This window comes from Somniosus microcephalus, chromosome 5 (assembly GCF_052327205.1).
Source record: "Somniosus microcephalus isolate GS21.2 chromosome 5, FLI_Smic_1.0, whole genome shotgun sequence".
Lineage (NCBI taxonomy): Eukaryota > Metazoa > Chordata > Chondrichthyes > Squaliformes > Somniosidae > Somniosus > Somniosus microcephalus.
Genome location: NC_140991.1, coordinates 174,709,037 through 174,732,082, shown reverse-complemented (window position 1 = coordinate 174,732,082; position 23,046 = coordinate 174,709,037). Strand labels below are relative to the sequence as shown.

The 23,046-nt window shown below is 47.1% G+C and overlaps 1 protein-coding gene across 2 annotated transcripts in view; it reads right to left on the bottom strand.

Moving 5' to 3' along the window:
• Nucleotides 1-13,468: 13,468 nt before the first annotated feature.
• The window catches only part of LOC147117448 (ATP-dependent translocase ABCB1-like), a 174,744-nt gene continuing 165,166 nt past the window's right edge, over nt 13,469-23,046 (bottom strand). For both annotated transcript variants that reach the window (XM_085988444.1, XM_085988443.1), the window contains exon 23: nt 13,469-15,630. In XM_085988444.1, the coding sequence (XP_085844570.1) occupies nt 15,433-15,630 (198 nt within the window). In that variant the 3' untranslated portion in view covers nt 13,469-15,432. The remainder of the gene's footprint in view (nt 15,631-23,046) is intronic.

Sequence of the window (23,046 nt, the reverse complement as noted above, 5' to 3'; positions counted from 1 at the left end):
CTGCTCTGACGACGGGAACAGTAATTAAAATAAAGGAAGAAGAAGTTAGATGCGCAGAAAGCCGCGAGGAGCTGCAGTTTGCCATGGGGACCGCGGAGAGCAGCGTTGGCAGCAGCGCGGGGGGAAGCACGCGAAGACCATAGGGCGTCGCCATCAAGGCATAAAAACGCCAGCAACAGCACTGGCAGCAGCGGAAAAGACAGAAAGCGCGGGAGGCGCCATCTTAATCCAGCAGGGAAGGCGGCAAAGTGCGGGAGGCACCATTTTGTTCAATCGGGGAAGAAGGCAAAGCGCGGGAGGTGCCATCTTAGATCTCTAAGATGCCGAAGACTGGCAATATCACTGCCTTCGATAATGAAGTAGAAGACTGGACCACATATGTGGAAAGAGTCGAAGTATATTGCAAGGCAAATGGAGTAGCCGATGAGAAAAAGGCATCGGTACTACTAAACTTAATGGGCGCAAGAATGTACGGCCTATTGCGGAACCTGATCACTCCAGTCAAACCGATGGGGAAGAGTTTTAACGAAATTGTTGATATCCTACAGGAACACCTAAATCCTACACCGCTGCTGATAGCAGAAAGATTTAAATTCCACAAGAGAAATCAACATAAAGATGAGAGCAATGCTGATTACCTTACGGAACTACGCAAGCTATCAAAGCACTGCCAGTTCGGAGCAGGACTGGCAGATACCCTACGGGACAAATTTGTCTGTGGACTCCTGAGTGAAGGAACACAGAAGAGGTTACTCTCGGAGAAAGAGCTGACGCTAGATAAGGCTTTCAGCGTGGCAGTATCGTACAAAGCAGCAGCAAGGGGAGCTGCGGAAGTACAGCAACAGCCACAAGAATACGGCACCCATGAAATGACACGGGGATTTGAAAAATGTTATCGCTGCGGCAGAACAACCCATGACCAGAAGGACTGCTGGTTCAAGGACAAAACATGCAGGCAATGCAGAAAGATGGGACACATTGCACGAGTTTGCAGGTCCGGGAAGAAGACTAACGACAACAAAAAGACTACTAAGGAAAAGTACAGGGAAGTACAAAAGATGACGGACAGTAGTTCCGAAGACCAGAAGAGCGATAGTGAATCCGGGAACAAGAGACTAAGCTGTCTCAAACTACACAACGTAATCGCAAAAGAGGATCACCGAACCATTTGGGTCACCCTCACGATAGCAGGGTCCCAAGTCAAAATGGAATTGGATACAGGATCAGCCCTGACCGTCATGAATCGATGAGACTACGAGCGGCTATTCTCACACATACCCTTCAAAGACACATCCATTGTCTTGAAGACATATACGGGGCAGAAAGTATACCCCAGAGGGAAAATAAGGGTGCCTGTCGAATACAACGGCAAGGAAATACAGAAATTGTATCTGTACATACTGCAAGATGGTGGACCACCGTTATTGGGACGTGAATGGATCAGAGAGATAAGTTTAGACTGGCACTCCATTCAGGCACTGACTGTGGCTGGTAAAAAGGATGACGACGTCACACCTGGACGATTGTCAAAAATCTTAGCTAACGCTAAAGAGGTATTTCAACAAGGACTGGGAACTCTTAAAGGCGTAACCGCCTTGATAAAAATAGAAGAGAATGCAATTCCCAAGTTTTTCAAAGCAAGACCGGTACCGTATGCAATTCGCCCAGCCGTCGAGGCAGAGCTGGAGAATCTGGAGAATGCAGGCGTGTTATCCAAGGTAGACTGGAGCGAGTGGGTGACACCCATCGTTCCGGTCATGAAGAAAACGTTAAACAATAAGTATGAGGAGCCAAGGAAGGTTTGCATCTGTGAGGACTTCAAGGTGACTGTGAACCCAGTCCTTCACACAGTACAGTATCCTCTTCCGAGGATAGAAGATATTTTCGCCTCACTATCTGGAGGAAAACGTTTTACAAAAATTGACCTAGCGCAAGCATATTTGCAGATGGAGGTTGAAGAATCCTCTAGGAAATATCTCACGATAAACACTCACAAAGGTCTTTACCGGTATAATCGACTGGTATTCGGAGTAGCATCAGCTCCGGCTATATGGCAAAGAGCGATGGAACAAGTCCTGCAAGGGATTCCGGGGACTCAGTGTTACTTGGACGACATCCTAGTGACACGTGAAAATGACAGTGAACACCTTGCCAACCAAGGAGCAGGTGCTCACTAGACTAAGAGAACATTGGCTATGAGCCAATCGCCCCGAGTGCGAGTTTTTTCAGAAACAAATATTGTATTGTGGCCACGTGATTGATGAAGAGGGGTTACATAAGTCCCCTGACAAAATTGAAGCGGCAGTTAAGGCTCCAGCGCCTGAAAATGTGTCGCAACTGAGGTCATTCCTCGGATTGGTGAATTACTACCATAAGTTTTTGCCGAATTTGTCCACAATTCTGCACCCACTGAACGCCCTGCTACAAACTGGAGTAGCATGGAAATGGTGCGATGAATGTAAGCGGGCCTTTCAGAATTGTAAAGGCCTGATCACTTCAAGAGAAGTATTGGCTCACTACAACCCATCACTACCGATAAGACTGGCGTGTGATGCGTTTCCCTACGGTGTTGGAGCGGTACTGTCACATAAATCCCTTGATGGTTCAGAGAGGCCGATAGCTTTTGCGTCACGCTCGTTAACTGCAGCCGAGCGTAACTACACCCAGATTGACAGAGAGGCCCTCAGCCTGGTGTGGGGGGTGAAGAAGTTCAATCACTACCTGCACGGACAGAAATTTACTCTGCTAACTGATCATCAACCTCTTGTCTCCATTTTCAACCCTAAGAAGGGCGTCCCGATAATGATAGCACAACGGCTACAGAGATGGTCCCTTTTCCTAGGGGCACACCAATATGACATCGAGTACAAAGGAACTAAACAGCATGGGAATGTTGATGGATTGTCGCGCCTACCATTGCCGACGGTGGAAGAAGCACCTGCAGTGGATCCTGTGGAGATATTCCACTCGACCATAGTCGAATGTTTACCTGAGACGAATGCAAACATAGAAAAGGAAACACGAAATGACCCGACACTCTCCAGGGTCTATGATTTAACGGTGAAGGGATGGCCAGCACATGGCGAACCACTGTTGCCAGCATTCTCGCCGAGAAGAGAACAGCTGTCAGTGTGCCGAGGAACCTTGATGTGTGGATCCAGAGTAGTAATTCCACCCAAATTGAAGGATAGAGTGCTCAATGAGCTTCATGAGGGTCATCTGGGAGGGGTAAAAATGAAGAACTTAGCCAGAGCATTTGTGTGGTGGCCGGGAAACGATAGAGAAATTGAAGAGATGACCAAGAGCTGTACAGGATGCCAGAAGGTCCAAAACGCCCCACCACAAGCCCCTCTACATCCATGGGAGTGGCCCTCATCTCCATGGCAAAGGGTACACATTGATTTTGCTGGTCCATTTATGGACTCGATGTTTTAATTGCGGTGGATGCACATTCAAAATGGCCAGAGGTAATAAAAATGTCCTCAACCACCGCAGAAAAAACTATCACAGTCTTACGAACCATATTCGCCAGAAATGGGCTGCCTGAACAGATTTGCTCCGACAATGGACCACATTGTCTGAAGAGTTCCGGAGGTTCTTAAAGAACAATGGTGTTAAGCATTACACATCCGCCCCATATCATCCAGCCACCAATGGATTGGCTGAGAGGTTTGTTCAAACATTCAAGAAGGGATCAAGGCAATGTGTAATGAAGACATACCCCTACAACACAAGGTGGATAACTTCTTGTTTGCCTACCAGAATGCGACACATGCGGTTACCAACCAAACTCCAGCCATGATGTTCTTCAATCGAAGACTAAGATGCCGCTTGGATTTGGTTAAGCCAAACATCAGAAGAGATGTGGAGAACAGGCAGTTTCAGAATATGAATGAAAGGCCAACCAGGAGTTTCAAGATAGGTCAATCAGTTTTGGCCCGGGACTACCGCACAGAGAAATGGCAGCCAGGAACGATCTGCACACGGCAAGGACCTCTCATGTATACCGTGGACGTTGGAGAGAGCATTGTAAGACGCCATGCTGACCAGATTCTAGAGTCACTGGAAAACATCAAATCTACACCACGATCCTATACACCTGGTGATGAAACCGAAGTACCAATTGCATCTACCTCAGAATCGGTGATATTGGAAGCAGACGAACCAAACAACGACGTTGATCCCGAATCAACTTTGCCAGAAGAACCTGATACTCAAAAGAGGCATTATCCGGACAGAATCAGGAAGCCTCCTCAAAGACTGAATTTATAATTGCTTAACTTCAGCTAATGTATATAGCAACTGTAATTGTAAATATGTTATTTAATTATTAATCGAATGTTATGTACTGTTTAGCTAAAAGGGGAGGAATTGTAGTGTATGTACCTTGAAGAAGGAACTATATTCTGCAGCCCCTGTATACTGCAGTACCAGTAGTGACCACCCCTGTATATAAGCCTGTGTAGTAACTTTGTATAGTAGTTCCAGTTTTGTCTCCATTCAGTAAACACCTGTTATAACCAACTTCTGCAGTCCGTATCTCAATTACACACGGACATTACAGGCGCACAGATAAGGGTTTTCATGAGGAGTATAACTGAAGGCCCCGGGTAGCAATCACTCTCTTGACTCTGCGCTTCTTGGCTCTTGTTCTGCTCTCGTGCCTCCGGCCTCTTGGGCTGCTGCTCATACTCGTGCCCTGGCCTCGTTGCGGGTTCTCTCCCCGTAGCAGATTTTCAGTAACTAAGGACACCATACCAACTGCAGGGAAGGGGAACGAGACCCAAGTCCATAGCCATCCAGGACGCCCAGGCTGCAGAAAGGTGCAAGACGAATTTGAGCAGGTAGCCTAGGACCTGTATAATAGTCCGACGAGACGAGACTGTAACGTTCGTGTATAATCAGACACAGACTGCGGAGAACGGTACAAACAATGTTTACTCAACGTGGCTCAGACTGCAACTGAACTGTACAGATTACTACTCAGCATTATATGCAGGTGTGGTCACTGCCGGTACTACAGTATACATGAGCTGTACAAAGTAGTTCCCCCCTTAAAGGTACATACATTACAATTCCTCCCCTTTTAGATTAACAGTACCATAACACTCATTTAACAATTAAATATCAAACTAATTACAATTAACACTTTTAACATGCAACATTAGCTGAAAATAGTCTATTTATAAATTCAGTCTTTGGGGAGGCTTCCTGATCCTTTCTGGATAGCGCCTTTCCCGAGTGTCTTGCTCTTGGTGCGGAGGCGATTCTGGCCCCCTGTCGTCAGTTGGTTCATCAGCTTCCGATGCTACTGTTTCTGGGGTAGATGCGACCTGTACGTCGGGTTCATCACCAGGTACGTATGGGCGAGGCATGGGGTTGACTTGTTCCTGTGATTCTAGGATCTGGTCAGCATGGCGTCTCACGATGCTCTCCCCAACATCCACTGTGTACATTAGTGGGCCCTGCCGTGTGCATATCGTTTCTGGCTGCCATTTTTCTGTTCGGTAGTCGCGGGCCAAGACTGGTTGCCCTACATTGAAGCTCCTTGTTGGCTTCTCATGGATGTGCTGGAATTGCTTACTCTCAACATCTCTTCGTACGTTTGGTCTGAGCAAATCCAGGCGAGATCTTAACCTTCGGTTAAAGAACATCATGGCTGGGGCCTGGTTGTTGACTGCATGTGTCGCATTCCGGTAGGTGAACAGGAAATTGTCCACCTTGTGCTGCAGCGGAATGTTGTCATTGTACATAGCCTTTATTGCCTTTTTAAAGGTTTGTACGAACCTCTCAGCCAATCCATTTGTGGCTGGATGATACGGGGCGGATGTGCAATGCCTTACCCCATTCTTTTTCAAGAACCTCCGGAACTCTTCGGACACAAACTGTGGTCTGTTGTCGGAGCAAATCTGTTCTGGCAAGCCATTCCTGGCAAAAATGGTCCGTAGGACTGCAATAGTTTTCTCCGTGGTGGTGGAGGACATTTTGATGACCTCAGGCCATTTCGAGTGCGCATCCACGGCTATTAAAAACATTGAGTCCATGAATGGACCAGCAAAATCAATATGCACCTGTTGCTATGGAGATGAGTGCCACTCCCATGGGTGTAGAGGGGCATGTGGTGGTGCATTTTGGACCTTCTGGCATCCTGAGCAGCTCTTGGTCAGGTCCTCGATTTGTTTATCGATTCCCGGCCACCACACATAAGCCCTGGCTAGGCTTTTCATTTTCACCCCTCCCAGATGACCCTCATGAAGCTCATTGAACACTCAGGCCTAGAAATTCAGTATAGCCACGTTTGGGGTGCTACAGCCGGGCGGCCTCTAAAGTTTTCGCCGGCGCAACTTCGCGCCACCTTCGCCGATATTCAGTGGCATCGCCCCAAGAGGTTGCTGCTGCGCTAAAACAGGCGATGCACGACTATCATTAGGCGCTAAGCCGGCGGCCCTGGGTGAAACCCCCGAGGGCGGGCGCAGCGCAGGTGCGGCGAGCTGCTGATTGACAGCAGACACTCTGGCGCCGGTGAGCTCTTAAAGGGGGGAGGGTGGATTTGTTTTTTTGAAAGGCTGAGACTGGTCGATTTGTGTTTTTTGAAAGGCCGAGACTGGTCGATTTGTGTTTTTTGGGGGGGCTTCTCTCCATTAGTTTGTAATGTAGGAAGGGCAGAGGTTTCAAAGAAATAAATGTTCTTAAATCGCACTGTCCATGCTTTCTTTTGGAAGTCCTGGTTGCCCTGTTCGGCTGAGGGCTTGTGGAGCGGCTACATTCTTCTTGTGCCATTGGCACAAGCCATTCCCTGAGAGGGGGCCTAGAACCGACGTTCAATAAGCCGCCGACGGGCGGCCCTTGCACTTTCTGCCTCCCTCCTGTGCTGGTCCTCCTCCTCCTTCTCCTCCTCCTCCTCCTCTGGTGGTCCTCCAATGTCTGGTGGCAGTGGCCGAGTCCTGCGGATAGCCAGGTTGTGCAGCATGCAGCACACAACCACGAAACGGGAGACTCGCTCAGGCGAATACTGTAGGGCTCCTCTGGAACGATCCAGACAACGGAACCGTTGCTTCAGGACGCCGATTGTTTGCTCAATGATGTTCCTGGTTGCTTGATGGCTGTCATTGTATCCCTCTTCAGCAGGGGTGCTGGGCGCACGGAGCGGGGTCATCAGCCAGGTGCACAAAGGATAGCCTTTGTCCCCGAGAAGCCATCCTCGTGGGTGAGGCTGGGCCTGGAACATGTCTGCCACAGAAGTCTGGCGCAGGATGAAGGCATCGTGGCTGCTGCCTGGAAAGCGGGCATTGACAGCTAGGATGAGCTGCCTGTGGTCACACACCAACTGCACGTTGAGCGAATGGTAGCCCTTCCGGTTGCGGTAATCCTCGGCATTCTCCAAAGGAGCCCGCAAAGCCACATGCGTGCAGTCAATGGTGCCCTGCACCATGGGGAGCCCGCTAATGCTGCAAAGCCCATTGCACGCTGTTGCTGCTTGACAAGGGCCATGGAGAAGGAGATGAACTGACGTCTCCTTCTGAAAAGGGCATTGGTCACCTGGCGGATGCAGCAATGCACGGCAAACTGGGAGATGTTGGAAATGTCCCCAGTAGCGGATTGGAAGGAGCCGGTGGCATAGAAGTTGAGAGACACCGTCACCTTCACTGCCGCCGACAGAGACGTCCTGCTCCTCAGATGTGGCTGTAGATCTCCGCGAAGCAGGTGGCAGATCTCAGTGACCACCGCACTTCGGAATCGCAGCCTCTGAACACACTGCTCGTCAGACATGTTCAGATGTGAGAACTGCTGGCGGTATACCCTGGGTGGGTAAGGCCTCCTTTGCCGACGCCTGTTGCCCCCTCTCCGTCTGGCCATGTCTGCCACTCTCTCACGGCGTCTGTGAGCCCTTTGAATGCAATGGAGAAGGCCAACGTTTGCACTCATTGCAGCCCCCATTATATGTTTCCAATCAATGATATGGCTCTGAAGTTAAAGACAAGTGGAAAGCTGTGGCCTGAAGCCACAAATACCTGTGCGAGTGTTGAGCCAAACCAGAAAGCTCTCTACCTTTGTCTCTCTGCAAAGATCCGTCTCTCACAAAGAAGGAGTGTTGCAAAATGGCTGCCTTTTCTACTGCAGGAGGAGTGCCCTTTAATTTGCGCCCCCCGCGCCCTGCAGCGACTGAGAACCGTACCCCTCTACCAGTCGCTAGGGGCGCCGGGCGCACTGAATTTCCGGTTTGGGGCGAACAAAGGGCGTTGCACGATGAAACGACGTCAGGATCTGCGCGCGCAGCTGAGCGCACGCAAAGGTTTTGCACCGCCACAAAATCTTTACTGAAGTTGGGGAGAGGCGCAGATCGCGCTGCGCCCGGCCGCTCGCCGCCTAGCGCCCCACATCTCCTCCTCCTAAGGCGCTAGCGGCTGGCGCAAACAACTGAATTTCTCGGCCATCTATCCCTTAACTTGGGTGGAATTACCACTCGGGATCCACACATCAAGGTCCCCCGGCACACTGACAGCTGTTCTCTCCTTGTCGAGAATGCTGCCAACAGTGAGTCGCCATGTGCTGGCCATCCCTTCACCGTCAAATCATATACCCGAGACAGTGTCGGGTCATTTCGGGTTTCCTTTTCGATACAAGCGTTAGTTACCGGTAGGTATTCAACTATAGTCGAATGGAATATTTCGACAGGATCCACAGCTGGTGCTTACTCCGCAGTAGGCAGTCGCAGGCGTGATAGCCCATCAGCATTTCCATGCTGTTTCTTGCCCTTATATTCAATCCCATAGTGGTGCGCCCCTAGAAAAAGTGACCATCTTTGTAGTCGTTGCGCAGTCATCACCGGAACACCCTTCTTCGGATTAAAAATGGAGACAAGAGGCTGGTGATCAGTCAACAAGGTGAATTTCTGCCCGTGCAGATAGTGATTGAACTTTTTCACTCCCCACACTAGGCTGAGGGCCTCCCTGTCAATCTAGGCGTAGTTACGCTCGGCTGAGGTTAGTGATCGTGACGCAAAGGCTATTGGCCTCTCTGAGCCGTCCGAGAATTTGTGCGACAGCACCGCTCCAGTGCTGTAGGGTGACGCATCACATGCCAACCGAATTGGTAATGCCGGGTAGTAATGGGCCAATACCTCTTTCGTTGTTATTAGTGTTTTGCTCTTCTGGAAAGCTCGTCTACATTCGTCACTCCACTTCCATGGCACTCCAGTTTGCAGTAGGGTGTTCAGTGGGTGTAGTATTGTAGACAAATTTGGCAAGAACTTATGGTAGTAGTTTACCAGCCCGAGGAACGACCTCCGTTGTGACACATTTTCCGGTGCTGGAGCCTTGACTACTGCCTCAATCTTCTCTGGGGACTTATGTAACCCCGCTTTATCGATAACTTGGCCACAATACAAGATTTGATTTCTAAAAACCTCGCATTTGGGGCGGTTAGCTCGGAGCCCATATTCCTGCAATCTAGAGAGCACCTGCTCCAGGTTGGCAAGGTGATCACTGTCATTTTCGCCCGTGACCAGGATGTCGTCCAAATAACACTGGGTCCCTGGGATCCCTTGCAGGACTTGTTCCATTGCCCTCTGCCAAATAGCCGGAGCTGATGCTACCCCGAATATCAGCTGGTTGTATTGGTAGAGACCTTTATGGGTGTTGATTGTGAGTTATTTTTTTAATGCTTCTTCTACCTCCATTTGCAGATACGCCTGGGCCAGATCAATCTTAGTGAAGCGTTTCCCTCCAGATAGCGAGGCGAAAATATCTTCAATCCGCGGAAGTGGATATTGTACGGTTTGAAGGACCGGGTTCACTGTTACCTTAAAGTCCACACAGATGCGAACCTTCTTTGGTTCCCCAGGCGTGCTGCTCAACGAGTTTTTCATAACAGGGACGATGGGTGTAGCCCACTCGCTCCAGTCTACCTTGGACAGTACACCTGAACGTTCCAGACTCTCCAGCTCTGCTTCGACGGCTGGGCGGATCGCATAAGATACCGGTCTGGACTTAAAAAATTTTGACTTGCGTTTTCTTCAATTTTAATCGTCACTGTCATGCCTTTTAGTGTTCCGAGTCCTTGCTGGAACACTTCTTTTGCGTTAGTTAGGATCTTTGACAGTCGCCCAGGTGTGACGTCGTCATCCTTTTTGTCAGCCACAGTCAGTGCCTGTATGGAATGCCAATCCAGTTGTATTTTCTGGATCCATTCACGTCCCAGTATTGGTAGTCCTCCATCTTGCAATACTTACATGTCTAGTTTTGTTGTTTCCTTACCATTATATATAACGGTCACCCTTATTTTTCCTTTGGGGTAGACTTTTTGCCCCGTGTACGTCTTCAAATAATTTTTGTGTCTCTCAAGGGTATGTTTGAGAATAGCCGCTCGTAGTTCCGTCGGTTTATGACTGTTAGGGCTGATCCTGTGTCCAATTCCATCTTTACCTGGACTCCTGCTATCTTGAGAGTGACCCAAATGGTTCGGTGATCCTCTGTTGTGATCACATTATGTAGTTTCAGACAACTCAGTTCACTGCTTTCGGAGTCATTATCACTCTTTTGTTCGTCTGAACTATTCTCCGTCATCTTATGTACCTTCTGGTACTTTCCTTTGGTAGGTTTTTTATTGCTGGTTTTCCTTCCCGACCTGCAGACTCGTGTTATGTGTCCTACTTTTCCACACTGTCTGCACACTTTGTCTTTGAACCAGCAATCATTCTGGTCGTGTGTTGTTCTGTCGCAGCGATAGCACTTCTCTGTTCCATATGACATTTCGTTTGTGCCATATTCTTGCGGTCTCTGTTGTATCTCTGCAGCGCCCCGTGCTGCTGCTTCATAGGATACCGCATTGCTGAAAGCCTTTTCCAGCGTAAGGTCCTTTTCAGATAAAAGCCGTTTCTGGGTTCCTTCACTTTGAAGCCCACACACAAACTTGTCCCTTAAGGTACCTGCCAGTCCCGCTCCAAACTGGCAGTGTTTCGATAGTTTGCGCAGTTCTGATAAATAATCAGCATTGCTTTCATCCTTATGCTGGTTCCGTTTGTGAAACTTGAATCTTTCTGCTATCAGCAGCGGTGTGGGGTTTAAATGTTCCTTTAGTATCGTTACTATGTATTCAAAACTCTTTTCCATTGGCTTCGTTGGTGTTACTAGATTTCGCAATAAAACATACATCTTTGCACCCATTAAATTCAACAATACCGATGCTTTCTTGTCATCTGACACCCCATTTGCCTTGCAGTACACCTCTGTTCGTTCGACATATGTAGTCCAATCTTCGACTTCATTGTCAAATGCGGTGATACTGCCACTCTTCGGCATTTTGGGTGTGGTTTAAAATGGCGTCTCCCGCGCTTTCCTTCCTCCCCCGCTGCTGCCGACGCCGCTCCCGGCGGTTCTCGTGGCAATGGTGGCGCCCTGTAGGTTTCGCGCGCTTCTCTCTCCCTCTCTCCGATGCTGCTCAGCCCCAGAACATCGGCTGCGCCCTGTGCGCTCTGCCCTCTCTCTCTCTCTCCCGTCGACACTGCTCGGCCCTTTGCTGTGCTGCTCGGTCAGGCTCTAGCCCGCCGCTGTCCGGGAAGGGTCTGCCCACTACTGTTGCCAGCCTGTTTCGCTGGACCACCTCGACTGGAAAGCCAAGCCTGGCTCTCGACAGCCTCCCCCACAATTCTCGAGTCTCTGCTGGATGACTGGGTGGTTGCCCGTGGTCGACGCGCGAGTCGGTGGCCTTGACCTCCAATCCACTGATCTCCAGGAACTAATCCCCGGGAGGAGATGCAGAGTTGCAGGTAGGTTCAAACCTGCCTCGTCGCCAATGCAACGTCCGTGTATAATCAGACACAGACTGCGGAGAACGGTACAGCAATGTTTACTCAACGTGGCTCAGACTGCAACTGAACTGTACAGATTACTACTCAGCGTTATATACAGGTGTGGTCACTGCCGGTACTACAGTATACATGAGCTGTACAAAGTAGTTCCCCCCTTAAAGGTACATACATTACAGAGACTAGTAGAGATGAAGAAGATGATAATAACTCGATAAGGGCAGAGCAAGGCAGTGAAAAACGTATTGATAAGATAACCAAGTGCCTAGTTATAAGCTGGTGCTTGGGAAGATAAGCATCTCGTTGAACACTGCGAAAACGCAGGTGGCCACGCCACGATGAATAGACTGGCGTTCTTAAGCTTGGGTAGGAAAATCTAGGCATTTAAGACTGCCAACTGCCCTGTAGGCACAACAGTGCCGCCGACGACCGCCCGAGGGAGAAGAAGAGGAGAACCGATCGCGACGAGATGACAACGACAGCGGAGGGGAGAAGGTGTGTCGCAGTAGCAGACCCAGCACCGCGCCCCTGAAGACCACATGGCAATGGGGTACCTAGAAGGACCAGAGACCAGACTTCAAAACTCGCACTCGTTAACAGTTGGCTTTATTGTGGATTGGTGAGCATGAATTCTGGCCCTTCATAGCTTAATCTAGTTATGTATAAGGGGTGGGATAAGGATAAGGGGATTGTTAAGATAGTTGTTTTCCCTCGATGTGCTGTGTGCTCCCTATTCCCCATATAAGTATAGTTATTTTGTATTTGCCTGTAATTTTATACTAGTAACTTCTCATAAGTTTGTGTTAATTTCTATTTCAATAAAATCCTGGTTTTCTCACATCCAAACCACCTGTCTACTCGCGTCTTTTGTGTATCGCCACCTGTACCTAAGTCCGGTGTCTAGACCCCAGGGGCGTGGGAGCGATTCGAACCTCTCACAAACAGTCGGGGGCATAATTGACTGGGCGCACGCGCCAACCACACCACCCCCTACATTTGGTCTGCACTGATTTTAATCCATAGACATGGATAATGCCCCCAGAACTCTAACTATCCACATCAAAGTTGGGTGGTTGACATTTATGCCAAGGTAAGGCACTCACATTTTGCCTAGTTTTACCATCTCACTACATTTCACATTAATAGAAATTCACTATACACTTGGTGGAGCATCATACGAGCGAGTATCTTGCTTCTGTACAACCACCCACCCCCCCCCACAATCCGACACAGACACAATGGGCTGAATGGCCTCCAATTGTGCCGTAAATTACTATAGCTCTATGAATCCATTAGCAGCCAGACTGGCCTTCTTGCTATGAATGGTCTCAATTGAAGTTTCAAATTTTAGTTGGGGGTGGGGTGGGGACAGACTCGAGGAAGTGAATGGCCTACTCCTGATCCTATGTTCCAATTAGTTCAAATTAATAGGATTGGTGCAGCAACAATGATTGTGAATGATCACTGGAACATCAAATTATCTTTCAGTGTCTCAGGATGTAGGTTTCAGATGCCATGTCTGAAATTGGATACACACCTCTCCTGTAAATATTACCCCTTTGAAACAAGTTTTCAGACATTTTAATATAACTCATATTCTAACTGTGGAAAACCATCACATCAATACTGAAATTGACAAACACAAACTGATATAGTCAAACCTTGATTAGATTGAGATATTTATTGTTCATTTATGCTATAGAGCTAAAAGGAACCAGTAGATATTTGTGCCATATGCACAGAACACCTGCCCATAACCTTACTGTTACATGATATGATGACTGAATATGGTACAAAGACCCCAATAAAGGTCCAACACTTCTTCAAGGGATTCAGTGCACTTCCTGCGAATCTGAGGTAATTAGTAATTTGTCTAATCATTACAGATCAGCGAGGTCTTTTATTACATGCTTCATGTAGATTTAAAGGAACCATTATTAAAGAATAAGATCATTTGTTTCCAAAGCACCAAGCAACTTGCCTTGAGAAAACTGGATTTTTTAACTGATTGGGATAACAACAGATAATTGAGTCCTGATTTTCCCCTGGAATTCTTCCCAATTTAAGGAGGAATGGAAGTGGGAAATTGGCTGGGAGCCATTCCACTGGCTCATGTCTGATCAATGTCACTTCCAGGATTTGCTGCCAGCTGTGATGGCGACCATTAAATATGTCTGCCCAATTATGGGCTGAGTATTCAAATAGCACAGTAATGATGGAGGGATGTTCACCATACTAATGCTGGGTGCAAAGAAAGCCAGTGTGTTTCTGGCATACAAAGTTGCTGTGGCATGTGGGAGAAGATTTAAATTTTGAAAGGCCCCATTAAGCAGTGCAATTGATTGCTGGGCAATCGATTACAGGCTGCAATCTGTGAGTCCTCCTCTTCTTCGGCACCCACAAGCAATTGGCTCTGGTCTGCTGCTGCAGGTGCCTGAGGCCAACAGTGGCCATTTTCCATCACCCCTCCTTCTCACGGCAGGCTCCCTGGTGCAGTTGGGAATCCTGCCAAAATTATTTAAATTAGGCTGACTCAAAAAATTCATGCGGTTTCCAACAAAGACAAAAATCCTACCTTTGATGGCTACAGTAACTGTGCCCTCAATTATATAGAAGGGCAATAGGAGGCATGTGCTTTATTAGATATATCAGCACGTACAAACCTTTAGAGAACATACTGACTGACTGCATCTTTCTTGGCTTACATATGGGAGGCAACTTTCACCTTAGTTACCTTATATCAATGCGCAGTTAAAACTACTTTGCTTCAATGCAAAAGTGGCTGTATTACTGCACTCAAAATAAACATATCATTTTATTGAATGACCTGGGCTTTTACCATAGATCACCCGCCCATTGGAGAACCTGGGTTCTACATCAGGTGGCCAATCCGCTCCGCCAGATTGCTGCTCAGGTTGTGAAGGTGAAAATTACCCCATATTCTCTTTTACTATATATTGTAGTATATGTAGCATAACCAGATCCTAATGCAGACTAATGTGACATTGTATTATACAAAATATTAAAAAGATCACCTATGAGCTGGTGATGTACAATTAGGTCTCCAGTTACTAGCATAGCAAACATTTGAATGAAATAATAATGCATGATTCAGATTCAGTGTCATACACTGTCATAAAAGCTATTCATAAGGTTACCGTTTCATTGTTTAAAGCTGCAGCTATCAATCACAGACTGTTATCCCAGAAGTGAGATGCACAATTGGTAGATTGAAGTTATATTGCTAGCTGTACATCAGTGTGTTGCAGAGGTAAGCAACAAAGGAGTACAGGGCATGGATGCATTGTATCCTGTGCTCCATGGGGGTAATTTTAATTCTCTGTCAGGGTAAGTTTTTTCCACTAACAGAGCATTGAAAAGTAAATTTAAGAGGTCCATAGGAAGTCCACATGATTGCCTGAGCATTTTTAAGATGTGGCACTTGTTGTGACTTCAAACTGGTGTGAGACTACTTCGTAGAGGTGATCTCACACCTTCCAGTTTTAGTTTGCTTGGTAGTCAGATGGAGAGCTAACTCCCAAAATATACCACCACTTTTCTATCAGTGCAGTTAAAACTACTTTGCTTCAATACAAAAACACTGCACACAAAATAAAGATGTCATTTTATTGAATGACCTGGGCATTTACTAGATTATAGTAAGCCCCATGATTTGCAAGCAGCTGCTCATGTGTGCCCCGTTCTATTACTTTTCCATTGTCAATAACAGCTATCACATCAGCATTCTGTACTGTCGTCAGACGGTGAGCAATTACCACACAGGTCCTTCCTTCCCTTGCTTTGTCAAGGGCCTCCTGAACAACCTGAAAAAGAAAGCATTTTGCTTTAAAAGGAGTTAATATAATAACTCAGACTTTGATTACTTTCAATGTTAATGATTTTTGGTTGTTAACAAAAGTTTATTTATACAGAAGATTTCCTCTTATTTACATATGTTTGTTCTGTAGTACTGAGTCTTGGCTTCATCATTATATATGTTTGGGATAATACACCAACAAAAATTCCAGTTGAATTAGAACTTATAGAAGTAGGAAAGTCTGGAGGGAACTTTATCATGGTCTCCTAATGTTTATGTTAAAAAAATGATACAAATATTTCTTGATGCTGCTGCTGTGAAGTTCCTTGGGATGCTTTACTATGTTAAAGGTGCTATATAAATGCAAGTTTTCTTGATACATTTTTAAAAAGCAAGCAACAACTTGTATCTACAATTTATATAGCACCTTTAACATAGGAAAATGTCCCAGGGTGCTTCACAGAAGAATGAAAGGAATGGCTACTAAAATTTTGTGGGAAAGTTAGGAGAGGTAACTTCAAGCTTGGATGAGTAATAGGTTCTGAGAAGCTTTTAAAAGTGGAGAGAGGGGGGAGAGTGAGGTAAAGAGGCAGGCGGGCTTAGGGAGGAAGTTGTAGAGAGTAGGGTAGAGACGGCTAAAGTCTCTGTCCTGAAAGTGGAGCAGAGAGTGGGAAGATGTCCCTCCAAAGTCAGAGGTACAGAAGACATTAGAAGGGATGCAAGGCTGAAAATGGTTGCAGAAATAGAATGGGGTGAGCCTGTAGAGGGATTTGAGATAAGGATTCGAATTTTAAATGATGAACTAGGGATAGGGAGCCACTGCAGTGCAGCAGTGGATTTCTACCCAAATAGATACTTTAATTTTAGCCTCGTAATGACTCCATCCACCACAGGTCACTCGTGTGACTTAATTGACTGAAATGCATATGTATTGTAGCACCTCTGTTAATTTCAATGATGGCTGCAAATATGTACTGGTCTGGGAACTGATCAACAGTAGTCCAACCACAGAATAATATGCTACTGGTAATACAGCTTTCTGAACCAGAATTATGTTTTCCAAGGATTATGTGGCTCTGGAAGAGTTCCAGGCCAGTCTGATATAGTGGACTGCAATGAAAGGAATGTTGTGGTAGGAAATATGGAGATTATCTGATCATGTATCTCAATGTTGGAGTTTGTGGGACTTTGCTGTGTGCAAATTGGCTGCCGCATTTCCCTACATTACAATATTAACTACACATCAAATGTACTTTATTGGCTGTAAAGTACTTTGAAAGAAAGAGAGACTTGCATTTCTATAGCATCTTTCACGACCACCGGACATCCCAAAGCACGATACAGCCAATGAAGTACTTTTTGAAGTGTAGTTACTGTTGTAATGTAGGAAGCATGGCAGCCAATTTGCGCAAAGCAAGCTTCCATAAACAGCAATGTGATAATGACCAGATAATCTGTTTTAGTGATGTTGATTGACGGCTAAGTATTGACTAAGACACCGGGGATAACTCCCCTGCTCTTCTTCAAAATAGTGCCATAGGATCGTTTATGTCCACCTGAGAGGGCAGACGGCCTCCGTTTAACATCTCATCCAAAAGATGGAACCTCTGACAGTGCAGCACTCCCTCAGTACTGCACTGGTGTGCCAGCCTAGTTTTTTGTGCTCAAGTCTCTGGATTTATGATTTTGAGAACATAAAGTAGTACATGTGATGAAATATATGTCTTCATCAGCCCCTGTGTTTTACCTGCATTGTATTGTGTGTACCGCCCCCTTTTCCCCTATTGTGTGTATTGGCTCCGCCCCTGTCTTTTGTCATATAAAGGTCTCAAGAGCTGTATGAGTCATTCTGCCAGACGAATCCGATGTGGAATGACGTGCAATGTTCTTAGCGATTAAAATTGATGTGCCATCAATAAGTCAAGGACAAGAAGTTAAAGGATTCATCTGCGGCCACGACCAGCAAGACCACGACTCGAACCTCGCGAGATTTCTGAAAACCGCCCTCAGACTCAATCTCACCTACAACGAGGATAAGTGTGTCTTTAGCACCACGTGCCTCTGTATCCTGGGCTGCGTGGTGGAAAACGGGGAAATCGGTCCGGACCCCGACCGATTGCGCCCCCTACGGGAGCTACCCCTACCAAACACTCCCAAGGCCCTGAAAAGGTGCCTGGGGTTTTTCTCCTATTACGCCCAATGGGTCCCCAATTATTCCGACAAGGCCCGTCCCCTCCTGAAATCAACGTCCTTCCCGCTCACGGCCGAGGCCCACGCCGCCTTCAACAGCATTAAACACGACATTGAGAAGGCCGCGCTGCGGGCAGTGGATGAAAACATCCCTTTCCAGGCCGAAAGCGATGCGTCCGACTTCGCTTTAGCAGCCACCCTCAACCAGGATGGGTGGCCCGTAGCCTTTTCCTCAAGAACCCTCCAAGGGCCCGAGATCAGGCACTCCTCGGTAGAGAAGGAGGCCCAGGCCATAGTGGAGGCAGTGCGGCACTGGAGGCACTACCTAGCCAGCAAACGCTTCACCCTGCTTACCGACCAGCAGTCGGTAGCCTTCATGTTTAACAACAAACAGAGGGGGAAGGTCAAGAACGACAAAATTCTCAGGTGACGGATCGAACTCTCCACGTTTGAGTACGACATAATATATAGGCCGGGGGCCCTCAACGAATCCCCCGACGCCCTATCATGAGGGATGTGTGCCAGCATCCAGGGGGACAGGCTACAGGGCCTCCACAATGGCCTCTGCCACCCGTGGGTCACCCGGCTATTTCACTTTATAAAATCCCGTAACCTGCCCTATTCCATCGAGGAGGTCCGGTCTATGACCAGGGACTGCCGCACCTGTGCAGAATGCAAGCCCCGTTTTTACAGGCCCGACCGAGCCCACCTGATCAAAGCTACATGGCCATTCGAGCGCCTAAGCTTAGATTTCAAGGGAGCACTCCCCTCCACCGACCGCAATGTGTACTTTCTCAACATTGTGGACGAGTACTCCCGCTTCCCATTCGCCTACCCCTGCCCAGACATGACCAGTGCCACGGTCATCAAGTGCCTCGGCAGCCTGTTTTACACGTTCGGCATGCCGAACTACATCCACACTGACAGGGGGGCGTTGTTCATGAGCGACGAACTGCGCCAATACCTGCTGTCGAAGGGGATAGCCATGAGTCGGACCACTAGTTATAACCCCCGGGGTAATGGGCAAGTGGAGAGGGAGATCGCGACGGTGTGGAAGGCGGTCACCTTAGCACTAAGGTCTAAAGGCCTCCCTACCTCCCGCTGGCAAGAGGTCCTCCCAGACGTACTCCACTCGATAAGGTCGCTACTGTGTACTGCTACTAACGCCACTCCTCACGAGAAGATGTTTGTTTTTCCCTGCAAATCAACCTCGGGAGTGTCCCTACCTTCGTGGCTCTCCACCCCAGGGACAGTCCTATTACGGAAGCATGTGAGGGGCCACAAAATGGATCCCCTCGTGGAGGCAGTACACCTACTCCACGCAAACCCACAGTACGCGTACGTCAAGCACGCCGACGGGCGTGAGGACACCGTGTCCATAAAGGACCTCGCCTCGGCAGGAAGCAATGACGACCCATCCTCACCACCCCGAGAAGAACCTCCACCTTCCCCAGAGGTATCCTCACCACCCCCAGAAGTACCTGCAACACCCCCAGCACATGGGTATGCCCAGGAGGGCACCACGGACCCCCGGTCGGAACCCGAGGTATTGTTGCGACGTTCAGGAAGGACTATCACACCCCCAGACAGACTAAATCTGTAGAAGGGGTGAATGTGATGAAATATATGTCTTCATCAGCCCCTGTGTTTTACCTGCATTGTATTGTGTGTACCGCCCCCTTTTCCCCTATTGTGTGTATTGGCTCCGCCCCTGTCTTTTGTCATATAAAGGTCTCAAGAGCTGTATGAGTCATTCTGCCAGACGAATCCGATGTGGAATGATGTGCAATGTTCTTAGCGATAAAAAGCCTTCAGTTGAATCCTTTAACTTTTTGTCCTTGAGTTATTGATGGCACATCAGTACAGCATCATCAGTGAGATGCCATTCCTTGGGTTTATGCACATTGAGGCTCACGGTGATTATGTCTGTGACAAGTGTCTGCTGCTACAGGAACTCCAGCTCCATGTTGATGTGCTGGAGTCTGAGCTTCAGACACTGCGACACATCAGGGAGGCTGAGAAGTACCTGGACTCTGTATCAGGAGGTGGTCACACCTATGAAGTTAAGTAATTCAGATGTAGCCCATGGTCAGGGACAGGACGGTGTGACTATGAGTGAGGCAGGTACGGGGATCCAGGAGGTAGAGCTGGAGGAGCCGCAGCCCTTGCTCTTGTCCAACAGGTTTGAGGTTCTTACTCCCTGTGGGGACAGGAGCAGGGACTGCAGGGAGGATGAGCAACCTGGCCACGGCACCGTGGAACAGGGGGCCATTCAAGAGGGGGGAGTAAATAGAAATGTTGTAGTGGTAGGGGATAGTATTATTAGGGGGATAGATAGAGTTCTCTGCAGCCGAGAGCGAGAGTCCCGAAGGCTGTGTTGCCAGGGTTAAGGACATCTCCTCTGGGCTGCAAAGAAACTTGCAGTGGGAGGTGGTGGATCCAGTTGTCGTGGTCCATGTTGGTACAAACGATGTAGATAGGACTAGGAAGCCGGTTTTGTTAAAGGAGTATGAGCAGCTAGGGGTCAAATAAAAAAAAACAGAACCTCAAGGGTAATAATCTCTGGATTATTACCTGAGCCACGAGCGAATTTGGCTAGGACAAATAAAATTAGAGAGTTAAATGCGTGGCTCAAAGCCTGGTGTGGGAGAAATGGGTTTTGCTTCCTGGGACACTGGCACCAGTACTGGGGCGGGAGGGAGCTGTTCGGTTGGGACGGGCTTCACTTGGCCACTGCTGGGACTAGAATCCTGGCGGATCATATAACTAGGGCTGTAGAGAGGGCTTTAAACTAACTAGTGGGGGGGAGGTTCCTAGAGAGCAAATAATAAAAATGACAACAGAGAAGGTCATAGACTTAGGTAGCAGTGGGGAAATTAAAAACTAGAGCGTGTCAGGAAGGGGCAGAAGGTATGGAGTAAAAGGTAAAGTAATAAAAAGGGCAAAAGAAGGAACTAACTGTCACAAAACATATTTGAATGTTCTCTATCTGAATGCACGTAGCATTTGTAACAAAATAGACGAGTTAATGGCACAAATAACTACATATGGGTATGATCTTGTGGCCATTACAGAAACATGGCTGCAGGGTAACAATGCCTGGGAATTAAACATACCAGGTTATTTAACGATCAGGAAGGATAGGCAGGAAGGAAGGGGAGGTGGGGTGGCTATGTTAATAAAGGAAGGAATCACTGTAATACAGAGAAATGATATTGGGTCAAAAGATCAGGATAATGAAACAGTTTGGATGGAGGTAAGGAATAATAAGGGGAAAAAAACACTAGTGGGCGTAGTCTATAGGCCTCCGAACAGTTGCAACTCTGTTGGATGGAGTATCAATCAAGAAATAGTTGAGGCTTGTAATAAGGGAACATCTATAATTATGGGGGATTTTAACTATCATATTAATTGGACAAATCAAATTGGGCAGGGCTGCCTTGAGGATGAGTTCATTAAGTGTATTAGGGATGGGTTTCTTGAGCAGTATGTAACTGAACCGACCAGGGGGCAAGCAACCTTAGATCTGGTCCTGTGTAACGAGACAGGATTAATTAAAAATGTCCTAGTAAAGGATCCCTTAGGAATGAGTGACCGTAACATGGTTGAATTCCATATTCAATTAGAGGGTGAGAAGGTTGGATCTCAAACAAGCGTGCTAAGCTTGAATAAAGGAGACTATGAAGGTATGAGAGCGGAATTGAGTAGAGTGGATTGGGAAAATAGATAAAAGGGTAAGACGATACATGATCAGTGGTGTACATTTAAGGAGTTATTTTACAACTTCCAAAAAATATATATTCCACTCAGAAGAAAAGGATGTAAAAGAAAAGACAGCCATCTGTGGCTCAGTAAAGAAATTAAGGATAGTATTCGACTAAAAACAAGGGCATATAAGGTAGCCAAATCTAGTGGGAGGATAGAGGATTGGGAAAACTTCAAAAGAAGCAAAAGATAACAAAAAGATTGATTCAGAAAGGGAAGATAGATTATGAAAGTAAATTAGCAAAAAATATAAAAACAGATAGTAAGAGTTTTTATAGTTATATAAAAAGAAAAAGGGTGGCTAAAGTAAATGTTGGTCCCTTAGAGGATGAGACCGGGAAATTAATGGTGGGAAATATGGAGATGGCAAAAACACAATGAATATTTTGTATCAGTCTTTATAGTAGAGGACACGAAGAATATCCCAACACTGGACAAACAGGGGGCTATAGGGGGGGAGGAGCTCAATACAATCAAAATCACTAAGGAAGTGGTACTCGGTAAAATAATGGGACTCAAGGCGGATAAATCACCTGGACCTGATGGCTTACATCCTAGGGTCTTGAGGGAAGTGGCGGTAGGGATTGTGGATGCATTGGTAATAATTTTCCAAAACTCCCTGGACTCAGCAAAGGTCCCGGCAGACTGGAAAACTGCTAATGTAACACCCTTATTTAAAAAGGGCAGTATACAGAAGGCTGGAAACTATAGACCGGTTAGCCTAACATCTGTGGTAGGTAAAATTTTGGAGTCCATTATTAAGGAGACAGTAACAGGACATTTGGATAATCATAATTTAATAGGACAAAGTCAGCATGGTTTTATGAAGGGGAAGTCATGTTTGACAAATTTGCTGGAGTTCTTTGAGGAAGTAACATATAGGGTGGATAAAGAGGAACCAGTGGACGTAGTGTATTTAGACTTCCAAAAGGCATTTGACAAGGTGCCACACAAAAGATTATTGCTTAAGATAAAAAATCATGGGATTGGGGGTAATATTCTGGCATGGATAGAGGATTGGCTATCTAACAGAAGGCAGAGAGTTGGGATAAATGGTTCATTCTCAGACTGGCAATCAGTAACTAGTGGTGGTCCGCAGGGGTCAGTGCTGGGTCCCCAACTCTTTACAATCCATATTAACGAATTGGAGGAGGGGACCGAGTGTAACATATCAAAGTTTGCAGATGATACTAAGATGGGAGGGAAAGTAGTGAGTGAGGAGGACATAAAAAACCTGCAAGGGGATATAGACAGGCTAAGTAAGTGGGCAGAGATTTGGCAGATGGAATACAATACTGGAAAGTGTGAGGTTATGCACTTTGGCAGGAAAAATCATAGAGCAAATTATTATCTTAATGGCAAGAAACTGGAAAGTACTGAAGTACAAAGGGATCTGGGGGTCCTGGTGCACGAAACTCAAAAGGTTAGTATGCAGGTGCAGCAAGTGATTAAGAAGGCCAATGGAATG